Source organism: Mustela nivalis (assembly GCF_964662115.1).
Source record: "Mustela nivalis genome assembly, chromosome: 2".
Taxonomy (NCBI): Eukaryota; Metazoa; Chordata; class Mammalia; order Carnivora; family Mustelidae; genus Mustela; species Mustela nivalis.
In genome coordinates this window covers 41,403,597-41,420,718 of record NC_139021.1, presented here as the reverse complement: position 1 = coordinate 41,420,718, position 17,122 = coordinate 41,403,597, and the positions used below count along the sequence as shown (strand labels likewise).

General features: G+C 35.3%; 1 protein-coding gene and 1 long non-coding RNA gene across 3 annotated transcripts in view; one reads left to right on the top strand and one right to left on the bottom strand.

Annotated features, from left to right (window-relative positions):
* The window catches only part of TMEM67 (transmembrane protein 67), a 70,619-nt gene extending 59,201 nt beyond the window's left edge, over positions 1-11,418 (top strand). For both annotated transcript variants that reach the window (XM_082722884.1, XM_082722885.1), the window contains 7 exons: positions 543-623; positions 1,113-1,229; positions 3,943-4,059; positions 4,166-4,270; positions 5,175-5,277; positions 8,751-8,893; positions 10,170-11,418. In XM_082722884.1, the coding sequence (XP_082579010.1) occupies positions 543-623; positions 1,113-1,229; positions 3,943-4,059; positions 4,166-4,270; positions 5,175-5,277; positions 8,751-8,893; positions 10,170-10,250 (747 nt within the window). In that variant the 3' untranslated portion in view covers positions 10,251-11,418. The remainder of the gene's footprint in view (positions 1-542; positions 624-1,112; positions 1,230-3,942; positions 4,060-4,165; positions 4,271-5,174; positions 5,278-8,750; positions 8,894-10,169) is intronic.
* The window catches only part of LOC309860607, a 58,185-nt gene that overhangs the window by 32,698 nt on the left and 8,365 nt on the right, over positions 1-17,122 (bottom strand). The gene's annotated exons all lie outside the window — the stretch shown is intronic.

The window sequence follows — 17,122 nt, the reverse complement described above, 5'->3', positions numbered from 1 at the left end:
TTTGAGTTATAAAATAATTTCCTTTTCCGGTATTGTAAAAGCTAAGAACACTTGAAACCATTCCATTTGAATCTTTAATGTATTATCTGCAGTTGAAATAGAATTTTTGATGTATGCTTTTTATGTGCTACTCTGTCAGGGAAGATTAATTTGAAAGCAGCGAGTTTTCTAATGGCTTTGGAATTTAGGAGATGGGTAGGAGTACAGAACCAGATGTAAATCTGGCTATTAATACATTGGTTTATGCTAAGTTTTTTAAAGCCTCTCCCCCCCACCCCGTTTGTCCTGTTGTGTTTTATTGATACAGGAAAGTTTTTAAAATTCAAAATAGGCTCCCTCAATAAATCTTAACACAATTCCAAAACCTTATTTCTTTGACAGAGGAATCAGAGATAATAAATAGGATTTTATCCCACAGGGACCATTTTGAGGCCTCTGTGTTCCTCGGTGGACTTTCTTTTTTCTTAAGATACTACACTGTGGCTATAAAAGAAAATTAAATTTTAAAAGCTAATAAGCATGAACTTGGCTTTATGTTTCAGATCATGTTCTTTGTTGTCTTTTATGAGAGATTCATAGAAGATAAAATTCGACAGTTTGTGGATTTATGCTGTATGAGCAATGTAAGTACTTTCTGACTTTATCTTACAACTGTTATTTTTCCCTTTTTAAAGGTCATCAGTACATTAAGAGAGGCTTTAAAAGTGATTTGGTATGATTGAATTTTTTAGTCCAATTTCCCACTGATTGTTAATTCCAGAGATAGTTATAATGAGCTACAAGTTAATGTTTACTGCTTTAGTTTCTTCTTCATTTGTAATTTCTTAATTATGAATTCTTTATCCAACAAATAAATTCACTCAGCAGAGTCCCTGAAAAATAGTTTTCATACATCAATCCTATTTCTTCCTTTCTTAGAAAATATCTTCCATCTCTTTTCTGTCTACTTTTTAAAAATAATATTATCCTTTCTCCTTTATTGTCCTATTTATATATTTTCCAGGAATTCAACCCTCTTTATTTTCAGAGAAAGGAAGCAATTTTAAGAAAAACTTAATTTTCATTGTTTTCTATGTGAGTTACTAATTATTCTTTTTTTTCTCTTTTTATAGATCTCAGTGTTTCTGTTATCCCACAGATGCTTTGGATATTACATTCATGGTAGATCAGTGCATGGGCATGCAGATACTAATATGGAAGAAATGAATATGAACCTTAAAAGAGAAGCGGTATGAATATATTTAACATCTTCTAGTTTTCAACTGAGAAGAGATTGACAGGGAGCTTTATAATGAGCTATCAGGTTGACATAATCAGCACACTGGCTCAGTCTTACTACAAGGGGAAATTGGGAAAACCAACATTAATCACGTTCAGTTATGATGCAGTAGGAAGTACGTAACATTACTTATGGAATATTCTTGTCTGAGAAAGTGGAACCTGAATGTAATCAAGCCTCTAGATCTAACCACCAACTTACAGGAAGTAGAGGAGATAGAGGGATCAATGAAATAATGTCATAGGAAGCAATCAGTCATCCCCAGAATGCAGAATGTCTCGCAGGACAGATGACCCAGTGTCTTCAGCAAATCCAAGGCACATAAAGAGGAGGGGTGAGTGTTGGTGGTGGAGGAGGAACTGTCAGATGGTGAGAGAGATTTAGAAACAAAACAATCAAGTACAGTGTATAGACTTTGGATCCTGATTCAAACCAAAAATTTTTAAAAATCCTTGGGAATAATATGGAAGGTTTAAGAGCTAAATATTATATTAAGGAATGATTAATTTTGTGTGAATTAATAATGTGTGAAAATGGCATGGTGGTTTTGTTTTGTTTTTTAAGACCTTATTTGTTAGAGATACAGATTCACAGATTTGGCATTGGGTGATGGATGGTTTACTGTTTTCTGTACTGTGTACATTAGAAAACACCCATAATAAAGTTTAAAAAGAAAAATAAACACTTGAGAGGAAAAATCAAGAGAATTTATGACTAAAGGACCATACCTGTGACTTGTAAGAATTTAATATATGATAATAGCATTTCAGAGAAAAACGATTTATTTAATATATGAACAGGTTGGTTAACTGTTAGAAATTATACCTGGTTTGAAAGGTTAAATGTAAAAAAAGAATATTTGAGATTGGGAGATGAATTTTTAAGCATAAAGAATAGAAAGCATCATAAAGGGAATATTAATTTATTTTACTTTATTAATGGAGAACATTTACATAGCCAACAATCATATAAATAAAGGAGAATTTGACTAAAATTCCCATAATAAATATGATAAAGATATTGATAACAATATTGAAAGTCATATAAATCATTAAGCAGACACTTAAAACCTCAGTGGAAAAAAGACAATTATTAAGTACATAAATAAGAAATGGAAGAGACTAATAAACCCCTTAAAATGTATAGCTCATAATAAATATATATAAAAATAATGTTTTTGCCCTCTTCAAATTAGCCAAGATTTTTTTTTTAAAAAGCTAATACTTAATAGTTCCAAGGACATGGTGAAATGGGCACCCATAAAACTACTGGTCTCAGGATAATTTTTACAAATCTTCTGGAAAGCATTTAGAAATATATATACCAAGAGTTCTTAAAGAATTCATTTTCTTGGACTCACTAATTCTGTGAATCTAACTCAAGGCAATAATTAGCAATATGAATAGCTAATTAGGCTCAGGATCTTCATCACAGGGGTTATTTATAAGGGCAAAAAGAGTATTAAAGCAGTGGGTTTTCATACACTGAAATTCTTAAGTAGACATAAAAATCGTATTTTATAGAATACTTAATGACATAGAGAGTTGCTCTGATATAATGTTGGGTGAAAAAGAGGGTGCGTGGGTGGCTCAGGTCATGAACCTGGAGTCCCAGGATCGAGTCCTGCATCAGGCTCCCTGCTCAGCGGGGAGTCTGCTTCTCCCTCTGACCCCCTACCCTCTCAGCTTTCTCTCTCACTCTCTTTCTCTCTCTCAAGTAAATAAATAAAATCTTCAAAAAATAAAAAAGAAAAAAGAAATTAGTGTGATTCCAGTTTTATGCCATTTATATCTATATGCCTGGACGAAGGACTGGAAATAAAATACCTTAAAATATTTGTATCTCTGTGTGTTGAAATTCATAGGTGATTTTTCTTTTCTTTCTTTTTTGTACCTCTCCATATTTTATAAATTCTCTGCAATAACATGTGCTTTTTTAATCAGGAAAAAAGAAAGATTTTATTATTTTTTTAATAGAGAAATTCAATACATGTAGACTTCAGTCTGTAGAAAACCAAGTGTTATATTGTGTTTGCAGATTAAATTTGGACAAAGAGATTATTAAGCTCTGGAGTAGGCAAATAAAGCAAGAGAAGGGAGACAGGACTGGAGCTGACCCTGAAGCATAGATCGGAAGTAGGTAGGGGGTGGGGTAAGACAAAATTTTACATGTTTGTGGTTGTCAGGATTCAAGTTGTGTCAGGGAAACCTGAACTGGAGATCTGGTCCCTGACATTAACTGTTTGGTCATGTATCACATTACCTTTTTTTGCATTTAATTAAGGAAGTGTTCTTTAGGTTTTTAGAAAACAAAAGACTATAATTATAAAAATAGTTAATCTAAGACTAGACTTTTTGGCATGCATTAAAGAGCAATAGAGTTAATCATAAAGAAAGCTATGAATATCAATATACAATGAATTTAGTATGGGTTCTTTTTTTAAAGTAGGGTAAAAGGAGATGATATAGAGACCCGAACAGCATAGGACAACACAGAAATGAGTAAAACCCAGAGAAGAGTGAGAACGTTGGATAATGTCAGAAGCTCTGTCTCAAATATAGTTTCAGTATCTTGTGATACTAACTAAAAGAAAAATGTTGTATTTTCTTTTTGAAATAGGCAAAACTTCCATGATCTTTATTTTAATTTTTTTAACTTTTCAGGAAAATTTGTGTAGCCAGAGAGGTTTGGTACCCAACACAGATGGTCAGACTTTTCAGATTGCAATTTCTAGCCAGATGAGACAACACTATGACAGAATTCATGAGACACTCACAAGGGTTTGTATAAAGTACAATTCGGGTCTATTTTGCCAGTATTGCATGTTACTTAAAAACTAAGAATGTAAGACATGTTGCATTTATTCTTATCTCTTTTCCACATTAGAAAAATGGCCCAGCCAGACTATTGAGTTCATCAGCAAGTACTTTTGAGCAGAGTATAAAAGCATATCATACTATGAATAAATTTCTTGGCTCTTTCATCGATCATGTATGTATGTCAGTGTTTATATTTCAACTAGAAGCAAAATACAATTTTTAAAAAGTTAACCAGTAATTCCAGTTATTTCTTTAGTTAACTAAGTCAGTGGACTTAGAGACCTTCTTTTTTTTACCTAGCAAAATTAATACTGTGGCTTAAGAATAGAGTGAGGTTATATAAAAATAAAGTGACATTTTATGTATCTGTTAGCAAAATGATGATTCCCTTAAAGTATGTCTGCTGGAATTTTGTTAGCTAATTACTAAAATATTATTATATTTATTAAATATAGAAATATGCTATGCTATGGTTATACTCCTGAAAAGCTTGTTATAAATTAATTTTAAGTATATTTAGCCCTTGACCTTTAAAACTTAAAACATTTCTTGGGACGTCTGGTGGCTCAGTCGGTTAAGTGTCTGCTTTTGGCTTGGGTCATGATCCTTGCTCGGCAGGGAATCCGCTGCTCCCTCTGCCTGCCAGTCCCCTTGCTTGTGCGTGTGCTCACTTGCTCTCCAATAAAGAAAATTTTTTAACATTTCTAAAGAAAATTTTGTTGTAAAGCCCACTGTAGTAAAATCAGGCTTTTTTTTTTTTTAAAGATTTTATTTATTTATTTGTCAGAGAGATCAGAGTGAACGAGCAGGGGAAGTGGGCAGGCAGACGGAGAAGCAGGCTCCCCACTGAGCAGGGAGCCCAATGCAGGCTGGATATCAGGACATCATGACCTAAGCCAAAGGCAGATGCTTAACCGAATGAGCCACCCAGGCACCCCCCTGCAAAATCCGTCTTTTTTAAAGAAAAGATTTTCTTCATGTGTTATTCACTTTTCATTTTCTCCCTTTCTGATTTTACATTAAATGGGAAACATTTCACTGCTATTTTTGAAATGACTCTTGTCTTTTTATATTAGGTTCATAAGGAAATGGACTACTTTATAAAAGATAAATTGCTTCTTGAAAGAATTCTTGGAATGGAATTCATGGAACCAATGGAAAAAAGCATTTTTTACAATGGTATCCTTCAAATGCCTTTGCTGCACTTGATTCCTATTTTCAAACTTTGAAAAAAAAAAGTACTTATGGTTATTTTCTTTTAATTTTCTATAAAAACAAAGGAAACTTAAGGAACTGGTTAACTTCTTGGTATTATAGTAGTTTTCTGTGTTTCATTTTATTATGTCATATAGCAGGAAACAAAAATATAAAAGATAATTATTCCACAAGAGAATAAAAAAACTGAATTTTAAAATTAGTCGTAGACATGGAAGAGATAGTAAAACACAAAATTCAGATTTTTAAAAAATTTGAATATAATTGACAGATGATGTTACATTAGTTTCAAGTATATAACATAGTGATTCAACAAGTCTGTATCTCCTCTGCTCACCGTAAGTGATCACCATCTGATCATGAAGTGCTTTTGCAATACCACTGACTACATTCCGTATGCTGTACCTTTTATTCCTGTGACTTATTCATTCCATAACTGGAAGCCTGTATCTCACACTCTTCTTTACCCATTTGTTCTTCCCTCTATCTCCCCACCCTACCAACCATCAGTTTTCTGTATTTATAGGTCTGATTCTGCTTTTGGTTTGTCTACTTATTCATCTTTTTTTTTAATTCCACATGTAAGTGAAATCATATGGTATTTGTCTTTTTCGGACTTACTTCACTTAGCATAATACCCTCAAGATCCATCCATGTTATTACAGATGGCAAGATATCACCCTTTTTATGGCTGAATAATATTCCACTGTGTGTATGTGAATATATATGTATTACTCTTCTTTATCCATTTATTTATGAATGGATACTTGGGCTGCTTTGATATCTTGGCTACTGTAAATAATGCTGCAATAAATGTAGGGGAACATGTATCTTTTTGAATTTAAGTATTTCTGTTTTCTTTGGGCAAATGCCCAATAGTAGAATTAATTGCATCCTATGGTATTTCTATTTTTAATTTTTTGAGGAACCTCCATATGGTTCCACAGTAGCGGTACCAATTTATATTCCCACCAACAATGCACAGGGTTCCCTTTACTCCACATCCTCATAAACATTTGTTAGTGCTTGTCTTTTTTATTTTAGCCATTCAGACAGGTATAAGGTTTTCACTGTGGTTTTGATTTGCAGTTTCCTGATGATTAGTGATAAGCATCTTTTCATGTGTCTATTGGCCATCATTGTATGCCTTTTTTTGGAAAATGTCTCTCAGTTCCTCTGCTCATTTTTAAATGGGATCATTTGTATTTTGGTGTTGAGTTGTGTAAGTTCTTTATGTATTTTGGAAATTAACCCCTTTTTAGTTATATCATTTGCAAATACCTTCTCCCATTCAGTAGATTGCCTTTTGGTTTTGTCAATGGTTTCCTTCACTGTGTAAAGCTTTTTATTTTGATGTAGTCCCAATAATTTGTTTTCGTTTCCCTTGCTTCAAGAGACATACCTAGAAAAAAATGTTGTTATGATCGATATCAAAGAAATTACTGTTTATGTCTAGGAGTTTTATGATTTCATGTCTCACATTTAGGTCTTTGATACATTTTGAATTTATTTTTGTGTTTGGTGTTAGAAAGGGGTCCAGTTCCCTTCTTTGCGTGTAGTTGTCCAGTTTTCCCAGCACCATTTATTAGATTGTCTTTTCCTTATTGTATATTCTTGCCTTCTTTGTCATAAATTAATTGACCATGTAAGTGTAGGTTTATTTCTATATTTTCTATTCTGTTCTGTTGATCTATGTGTCTGTTTTTGTGCCAGTACCATGTTGTTTTGGTTAAAACAATTTTATAACGTATCTTAAAATCTGGAATTGTGATACCTCCAGCTTTGTTAAATCTTTCTCAAGATTTATTTGGCTATTTGTGCTGCCATACAAATTTTAGTATTATTTCTTCCAGTTCTGTGAAAAATGCTGTTAGTATTTTGATAGGGATTACATCAAATCTGTAGATTACTCTGGGGAGTATGAATTAACATTTTAATGTTAATTCTCCCAGTTCGTGAGCTTGAAATATCTTGCCATTTGTGTGTGGCATTTTCAGTTTGTTTCATCAGTGTTTTATAGTTTTCAAAGTACAGATCTTTAACTTCCTTGGTTATTTATTCCTAGGTATTTTATTATTTGGGGTATAATTGTAAATGAAAGTGTTGTCCTAATTTCTCTTTCTGCTACTTCATTATTAGTGTATAGAAATGCTACTAATATTTGGGTATTAAGTTTGTATCTTAAACTTTACTGAATTCATTATTACTTCTGGTAGTTTTTTGGTAGCATCTTTAGGGTTTTCTAAGTATGGTATCATGCCATCTGCAAATAGTGACCATTTACCTTCTTCCTTATCAATTTAGATGCCTTTTGTTTCTTTCTCTTGTCCAGTTGCTGCGGCTAGAACGTCTAGTACTATGTTAAATAAAAGGGGCAAGAGTGAAAATAAAATTCAGATTTTATGGGAATGTGCAGTCAGTGGAAAACCAATAAAACACTTAAGGAAGAATAACATTTGTGATTAATCTTTAACATTTAGTTTTTCATTTTATCCAAGTTCTTAAAAAATCATAGATATCTAAGACAGGAATCGTGCCTAAATCTGGTTTCTTATCATTAAAAAGGTAGTATATATGTCACTTTTAATGTGACTAATAATCTTTTATATGGGTTGGTAAGAATGGAAATGGTGTAACCTTTGTCCTGGCCTACATATCACCTGTTCTTGCATCATTGGGTATCATGTGTTGTGCCAATCCTGGGATACACGGCATAGACCAGGGGTCATCTTGAATGAAGGAGTGGGGTGATGCTAGGGAGGAAGTGTGTGTAGGCACAGGTTAGGTACAGAATAGTGAGTGACAAATCTAACCAGACGTAGAGTCAAGCAAGAAGAGGCCACATGGAGAAGTTTGAACTGCATCCTAAAGAAAGTTGCTATTGTCAAGCAGGAGGTCAAAGAAAGAGAGGCAAAGACATTTGTACAGAACATCAGTTTTTTCTAGATATGTCTCTTTAAGGCAAGGGAAATAAACACAAAATATGAAACTAACCTTAGAGGACTATTTAAGACACAATTACAGCTCACTATGCACTTTTCAGTCCTTGCACATTTTGTTCTTTGTTTTTGTTTTTTAACTTTATCTTAGAGAATCTTTGTAAGATTCCTCAGCCTTTTGTTATATAAACAAATAAGGGGTATTCATTACCTGGTCTTTGAAAGATATTGACTATATACTTACATTACTAGCAGTTACCAACCCTTGGTACAAATGTTAGAATTACTTTTTATGAGCAGAGTTCCTTGACTAACTTTTGAGATTAGCAAATTTTAATCCCCATTTATTTTTTTTGAAAACCATGAAGTATTATAAATAGTAATTTCTGTTATGCTATTTTTAAATATCCAGATTTTATCACTGGAAGTTTATCAGAAGTTTGTTCTATTTTAAAGTTTCTAATTCATATCTTATAAAATGCTTTTTTCAAAAAACAGATGAAGGGTATTCTTTCAGCAGTGTTCTATATTATGGAAATGAAGCCACTCTTCTTATTTTTGATCTGCTGTTCTTCTGTGTTGTGGATTTGGCTTGCCAAAATTTTGTTCTAGCAGCCTTTCTTACATACCTACAACAAGAGGTAAGTTTAAAAATTTTTACTGGAGGGACGCCTGGGTGGCACAGTCGATTAAGCCACTACCTTCGGCTCAAGTCATGATCCCAGGGTCCTAGGATCACATCCCACATCAGGCTCCTTGCTCAGTGGGGAGCCTGCTTCTCCCTCTGCCTGCCACTTTGTCTGCTTGTGCTCTCTCTCTCTGTCAAATAAGTCAACAAATAAATAAAATCTAAAATAAATAAATAAGTAAATATTTAAAAAAATAAAAATTTTACTGGATTTCCTTAAAAACAAATACTTTGGAAGTAGCTATTTTATAGCAGAGAATAACAGTGTCTGCTTTTCACTAGGAATTTAAGATTTAGAATATAGTTATCCCAACCAAAAAAAGAAGAAAGATTTCAACCAATTACACTCTACTTCATTGTCATTGACATACTGGGGTATTGTGGAGGGCATAAGTTATTTGAGCAAATGTGAAAGGAATCCAGTAGGAAGATAATGAAATCGTTGATCTCCCAGATGCCAGAAGTAGAACCTGAAACCAATTTTACCATATATGTTAACTAACTAAAATAAGTTGAAATGTTTTTAAAAAGTAGCAGTAATATGAGTTCCCTTCACCCTCTGTGCCAGATATTAAGGTAACAAAAAGGCAGGCTCCAGAGAGCTCAGGACTTAGCCACAGAGAAGCCCCTTTACTGGAACTGTCAACAGATTTTCTATCTGTGTGGATAAAAAAACAACTGCTCGTTGGGAATGGAGCCTGAAGTGGAGATTTTTTAAAAAATGACAAATCTGTTCTGGAAATGTTGTTACTAATATCACTCAGGTATTCCCCCATGTTGAGGAAGTATATGAGTTAGTAATATATAATATATTAGTCTTTGACAGAGATCTAAAATTACAAACAAATTCTATCCCTAACAGTTCTTTTGATATTTCCATAGCTTTTAGAGCTAGAAGTAAGTTGCCTTGCAAAATATTTGATGGTGTATCCCTGTGAACATGAGCAGGTTGTATTATTAACTCATCAAGATATATTCTAAAGAGGACTATGTACTTCTTTGATATTGTGATCTTTGTGATATTGTGATCTTTGATATGTAATCTTTAATACTAGGAAAGATGATAAATACTCTTGAAACAATTTTGTGTATCGCCATGGAATACAGATGCCTAATAAATGAAAGTAAATAGTTGAGAGAATTAGCTAGTTTAATTTAGATCTTTAAATTGATGTGCATATTTAATTTTCTTTCTATATGTTTCATTCTGAATTGTTTTAATTTTCCAGATTTTTAGATTTATACGGAATACAGTAGGACAGAAGAATTTGGCATCCAAAACATTGGTGGATCAAAGATTTTTGATTTAATTTTTTGAATAGATAACCTAAAGACAATATAGTTGTGTCAAAAACAGTCATAATGATCAGGTTAGTTTGCTGTAGTTTTTAAAACTTTTCATACAGATTTTTCTATTTTTATTTGTTTTCTGATCTAAAGAAGGATTTATTTTTGTAACTTGTGGATACATAACTTCTTTGTGAATATATAATGTGATATAATGAAAAATGTTGTTTTTTCATTTGTGGTGGTATTTAATTCACCAACTCATAAATTAGATACACTGACAATGAGGCAAAAGAAATCTAAGTGTTGCTGTCAGCAGAACACTTTTTAATGATACAATAGTCTCCATTGTTGGTCTCTCTAGATAATTTTATAAACTGGGATTTGCTTACATTTTCTCACATTGACAAAATTATTTAATTACAAGTTCAAACCTAGTTTTCAGTTTAGTATTTTCTAATTTTTACATATGTTATGGTAAATAAATGTTGAAAAATGTCTTCAGGTACTTAGAAATTCGAAATTATATATTGTTGACTCAATTTGCTTTATTTTAATTGTTTACCCTGTTTGGCAATTGACTAATTCACTATTGGATTAATAGGTATCTCATGAAATGGTCTATATTCATTCCTTTGTATACCTGTACTGTTAGGTCCATATGTCCTTCCCATCAGACATGTGTATACCTTAAATATCACTTACATTTTTAAAAAAAAGTTACAGTGTATGACATTTTCCCCAATATAATTTTTCATACATTTTAAATTACTTAACATTTTAAGAGCACTCCCCAAATTTTGCTTTTTAGTTATGTTTAAAGATTATAAATAATAAACTATAAATTTATTATGTTATAATGACAGGGTGACTTATTGAAAACAAACTTAGGCCTCATAAGTCATTAGACTTGTATTTTTTTTTTTAAATAAGAAAAAAATATATTAGGTTCCAGAATGTAAATTCTGAGCCATGTAGTTAATAATTTTCCATGATATGATTTTCATTGTATACCATGTACTTGAAAGACATCTTATATTTCAAGTATAATAATCATTAATTAACACCCATACCATCATTTCTTACTGCCTTTTCTGTTAATGCTATGTAAATACTTAAATGTAATGTTATGTAAATATTGTTTTTGTTTTTGAATTGAAAATATGGAGTAAAACATTTGATGTCTCTGTCTCCTGTTTGATTAATGTGTATTTCATAAACTAACATTTAGGAATGAACAACACCATTGCGGTCCATGTCCCCAGCCTTTGCCAGAGTTGAATCTTTTACATTTCTTTGAATTGTAAGGATGACCGAGGAGAAAGAAGTAGGGCTAAGAAGTCAATATTTCAAACTACAATTTCTGAAGGATCAAATTACAGGATTGCCTTTATAAAAGCTGCAAAAAGAAATAAATGTAATACTATGGATTTTTAAAACCACTTGCTCAGAAGCGTGTGAAATAAATTCAACTCTCATCCCACACATGAGAAGTCAATATTAGTGTGAATGTTTGAAAACAGCAATTTCAAAAATTAGGATCAGTTGGCTCACCTAATAAATGCACAGAGAGAAAAGGCATTTTAAAAACCATCCTACACTAGTTTTATACAATATTATTTTTTATTTTGGTTAGATACATAAAAATGTTCAGATTTTCATATACTGTGGATTCCTTTGTTCACATTGCTACAATTTAAATTCTGTAATCAGGTGCCTACTTTTCCGTTAGTTCCATAATCTTTTGTAGCACCAATTTACTGTACTTTGCATCTTATACCTCCAGTTTTACTGACTACCTAGAAACATTTGGTAAGTCTCCTCATCATTTCGTAATGAAGCAAACTCTAGGGTTTGAACATCTAGGTCTGAACATCATTATAAGCTGGTGTATCCCCCATAGAAATGCATAGGCAATCACCTCCAAAAAAAAAAAGGAAAAGAAAAGAAATGCATGGGCCCCTAACATAATTCTGCAGATCAGTCTCTGTGTTATGAGATGTTTATATTTGCCTATTTCTTGCACACTGCTGTCCTAACAGTCCCTTCAGAGAAAGCTCTGTTGGTTCACAGACTGAGAAGCATTCACAGTAACCACTAACTCAGTGCTTGTGGGCATGAAATACGAAATATGGATCCTTTTTGTTGTCTACAAATACTGACAAAAGCTGAGGGGAAATAAATGTAAGTCAAGGAGCCATGTGTCTTAATGGAAAATGTTCCAGATTTAATAATGGGAGCCCTGAATTCAAGTTAGAATTTTGCCCCTTTCACTTATTAGCTTTGGGACCTTAAAACAAGTCATTTGACATCTTTGAGCTTTTGTCTGCATCTCTACAATGGAAATAATACCCTCTGTTTACTACTTACTGTAAGGGTTAATTCATGAAGATAAACTTACAGCAGTGAGTGAACTATGAACATTAGAATTTTTATAATTTTTAGTTTAAAACATCTTCCTCCGGGGCACCTGGGTGGCTCAGTAGGTTAAAGCCTCTACCTTCGGCTCAGGTCATGATCTCAGGGTTCTGGGATTGAGTCCCGCGTCGGGCTCTGCTCAGCGGGGAGCCTGCTTCCTCCTCTCTCTCCGCCTGCCCCTCTGTCTACTTGTGATCTCTCTCTGTCAAATAAATAAATAAAATCTTAAAAAAAAAAATCTGCCTTCAAATATATTTTCAGTCTTGCTAACGAAATAATTTCATACTGTTTGACCCAGGTTACTGATCTCAATAACTGACCAACAGAAATTCCAAGACTGACTTCCACTTCAGCCCCGCAGCCTTAGCAGGAAGGGGCCCTCCCTGGTAGATGTCACAGCTGTCGGTGACCTGAGGAAAGGCGCTGTCATCACACCATCTTATAGACATGGTTTGTGACACAGATTAGAAAAAAAGGGAGAGAGTGGAATATTGTCTTTGGAAGGGAGAGTTTCATTTACTCATGCCTTTATTCATTCAAACGATATTTCTACCTCTTCCCACTAGACAGCCCCTCAGAAGGGTCTTAGAATTGGTACAGAAAACAGGTGGATTAACCAGTGATTCTAGCGATCTGAAAAGTGCTACAGCCACCAAGGTGTGATGGGGAAGCTCTGAACTGTGCATCTGTGATCATTAGGACTTCTACCTGAGAAAAATAGTATTTGATCTAAAGGAGGCAAGGCCAGGGGCACCTGATGGCTCAGTCAATGAAGCATTGGCCTTCCGGGCAGGTCATGATCCTCAGGATCATGGATCCGGCTCCCTGATCAGTGGGGAACTTGCTTCTCCCTCTCCTTCTGCCACTCCCTCTGCTTGTGCTATCTCATTCTCTCTCTGTGTCAAATAAATAAAGTCTTTAAAGAAAGAAAGAAGACAAGGGCAATCAAAGCAAGAACAGTCTGTACTCTGAGACGAAGCACATAGCAGTTGGGCACTACAGGTATACATATGTTCTTTATATTAAAATTTGCTGTATGTTATGATGTTTTGACACCTTAAAATTTTTTTCTGGCTAGGGAGACTCAAACATTTTTGCTGGGATTGAAATTTCAGTGAAGGGTCTCGCCAGGAGCATGCTTTTGACATGCAGACTTACCCATCCAGATCCGTATCTCCATCTGGCCCATACACCCAGTATCCTCTGCAATATCCCTCTGCCTTAATCACCACTGGACCAGGTACCAGGCAAACAAGGACCACCCCTTAGAGTCCATGGTAGCTTAGAGCTGCCTGGAATTATTCAGGCTAGGCAATCCTGTCTACCCTGGCCTGCCTTGCCTTCTTGCAGAAATGGAGAAACTGATAAAAGCTGTGACCTAAACTGTCCCCTTGTTCCTGTTTTGCCTCCTGACCAACACCGGTGCTTATGTGGCTCCCGGTGATGTGAGTACCCGCATGGCATGCCTCTTATTTTTAGGACCTTTGAGTATAAGCAAGTTCATTTTCCTGAGCCTCTCCTGTGTCTCCATCACATAAAAGACATTCGGGAGTTTTGGAGGGAGAGGAGTTTGGAAAGGAAAATAAGAGCTGCATCGTTAAAAATTTTTACATCAAGCCACAGTGTATAAAGACTTTAACCAAGCGAAGTTTACCAGCTGACTACATTAACACCCCAAAGAGGGAATGAATGGACAGAGGGGGCAAGAAGGGATCTGCCAGAGTCAAATCACTCTGGAATAATGGGTGGTCCATGGACTAGGAGACTGGTGCTTCCACCCTCCATTGCCTGGCTGCATGTTTTGGTTCCTTACAAAAAAAAAAAAAAAAAAAAAGCATTGCCTATAAGACAGGCACTAAAGGGTAGTGGTCAACAACACAAAATCCAGAGCCAGACTCAGAGTATTCAACTCCTGGCTCTTACTAGCTTAGTGATTCAGAGCAAGTTACTTATCTCTCTGTGACGAAACCTCCCCCCTCTGTAAAAGGGGGTAGTAGTACCCACCACGTAGAGTTTGGGGGAAGATTGAACGAGTTAATGAGCATACAATGCTTCAAGGAATGCCGGGCACATAGCTAGTACTACACAAGTGTTACCGTAGTGGAAGTCACAGGAGTAAGTCCTATTAATATTTAATTCGGAAAGAAAGACCCAGATTTGTCTCTGGGGCCAGCTGGAAGGCAATGTCACATTGTTCGGAGTGCTAGAAGTAGCAGGGGACAAATTGCCCAACATAAAGCAGTCTGTAGGCTTAAAACAATAACTTGGCATCTATTATCAGTACAAAAAAGACCACGGCTGTGGGTCTGCCCAGGTCAAACAAACGGCACTGGAGCGGAGTCTAGAAACGGATCTACAGTCCCTTGATCTGTGATATGCAGTGCAGTGAGGACAGCGTGGTTTTTCAATGGTCAACTGAATATCACAGCAAGAAAAAATAGAATCCTTATCCCTATGCCGCCCTTACCCAAAACCCAATTTCAGGTCGATGGTAGATATAAATGTGAAAGGCTACACGCTAAAGCCTCTAGAAGATAACACAAGAAAATAGATTTAGAACTTTGGTGTAAGTCAAGAAAAAACACCAACCTTAAAGGAAAACGTCGGTAAGTTGGACAAGAATGAAAAAGCAAACCTCAATAGGAAAAGTATTCAGAAACGCGTTCTCTGACAAAGCACTTCCATCCAGAATAAAGACCTCATCAAATCAGTAATGAAAAGTCAGACAAACCCAACAGAAAAATGGGCAAAAGACTGCAGTATGCATCTCTCAAAAGAGGATTTCCAAAGGTTCACTATGCAGGCATGGAAAGTGTTCTTTCGGGTGGCTGGCCATCTCGGTTGGATAAAGTTGCCACTAACAGCACCAGCGCTACATATCTGATCCTCAAACGGGCCAAAAGGGACATTTGTTCTTGTATTTAATAAAAATCAGTATTTAAAAAGTGCTCCATCTTCCTCATCCTAAGAATACAAAGTAAAATCCATGAGGGAGTTCTCACCACAGAACCGCCAAAATGGCTACCATTAAGAAACCCAACATGGCTGCTGAGGATATGGAGCAAACGAACTTTCCAGAGCTACGTTTATTACACTAAGTGGAGGCGATCAGTCTGTAACTTTCCACTGGATTTCTTTTTATCTTCAACCATGAAAACATCTCTGCTGTGTGTGTGAAGCGGAAGGGGGACAGCAGATGGCAGTAGAGCGCACCCTAAGCCTTCCCAGGTTTTCCTCCGGGAAGCGCCGCAGATCCCGAGCCCTGCAGAGTCCAGAGACTACCACTTCACTCCTCATTTCTATTGACCCAGTTGGGGGTTGGGGGATTCCGATAATATCGTGCACTACTCTCAGGTTTTCAGCTAAGGTTTAGGAACTAAATGCTAAAAACAGAAATACACTTTCATCTTTCTCCTGGAGAGAAAAATCCTTTATTAAAATCCTTTAAAATATCCTTTAAAAAAATCCTTTTAAAATCCTTAAAAAAAATCAAACCATTATTCAGAGTATGTAATGCCTCCTTTACAAATCTCCCCAAATGGGGACTCTATGGGACATTTTCTTTACATACCTGCCCTTCTCTTTTCATTTGTAAGGATTCTTGTAATTATGCTGGGCCCCCCAGATAATCCCCAACTCAAAATCCTTAACTTAATCTTCTAAATTCTCCTTACCATGTAAGGTAATGTATTTACAAGTTCTGGGAATTAGGATGTAGACATCTTCAGGGGGCCCTTATTCTGTCTGTCACAAGCACTAAAAAGAAAATCTACAGGGTATAGGAACATAAAACCTGAAATAGTTTGAGTAGTCTGGAAAGGCCGGTGGAAAGGACAATTCAGCCAAGACATAAAAGATGAGCAGAAGTCAGCCAGGATGATGGGGTGGGAACAAGGGTGAAGATTTCTACACAGAAGGAACAACTTCTGCAAAGGTCCTGTGGTAGGAGCAACCTCATTTACAGAGGTCCTGGGAGCAGCTGTTTCACAGAACTGATCGTAAAGAAAGGATTTCTGAGAGTCAAAAGTACAATTTTAAAGCAAGAAAAAAAAAAAACAACAACCCAAGTGCTTGCTTGTATCTAATTCCTATTTTTGGCTTCCCCTTCGTAGCAACCAGAGCAAGATTTTGTTTTTAGTTTTAGGTAGCTAAATTTGGTTCCACACAATGAACATTTCTCATTTTCTGGAGTCTCTCTCAAAGTCATTGTCACGTAGAGTTTGAAAGCATTGTTACTTAGAAGGTGGAGGAGACAACAAGCTCAGAAGACAAGGCTAAAGCCAATGTCTTCATCTTATTTGGGCAAGGCCTGCTCCTTGCTGGGGACCGATCCTCATTCTGATCCTGTTTTCACATTAGCTGTTTCTTTTGCAGCTGCTCTTGTTGTCAGTTACTGAGGGGCAGAAGAGACGCAGCAGGGAAAAACAGCTGTTAGCTGAGCAGGGCATTAAAAAAAAATTTAGTTTACAAACCAGTC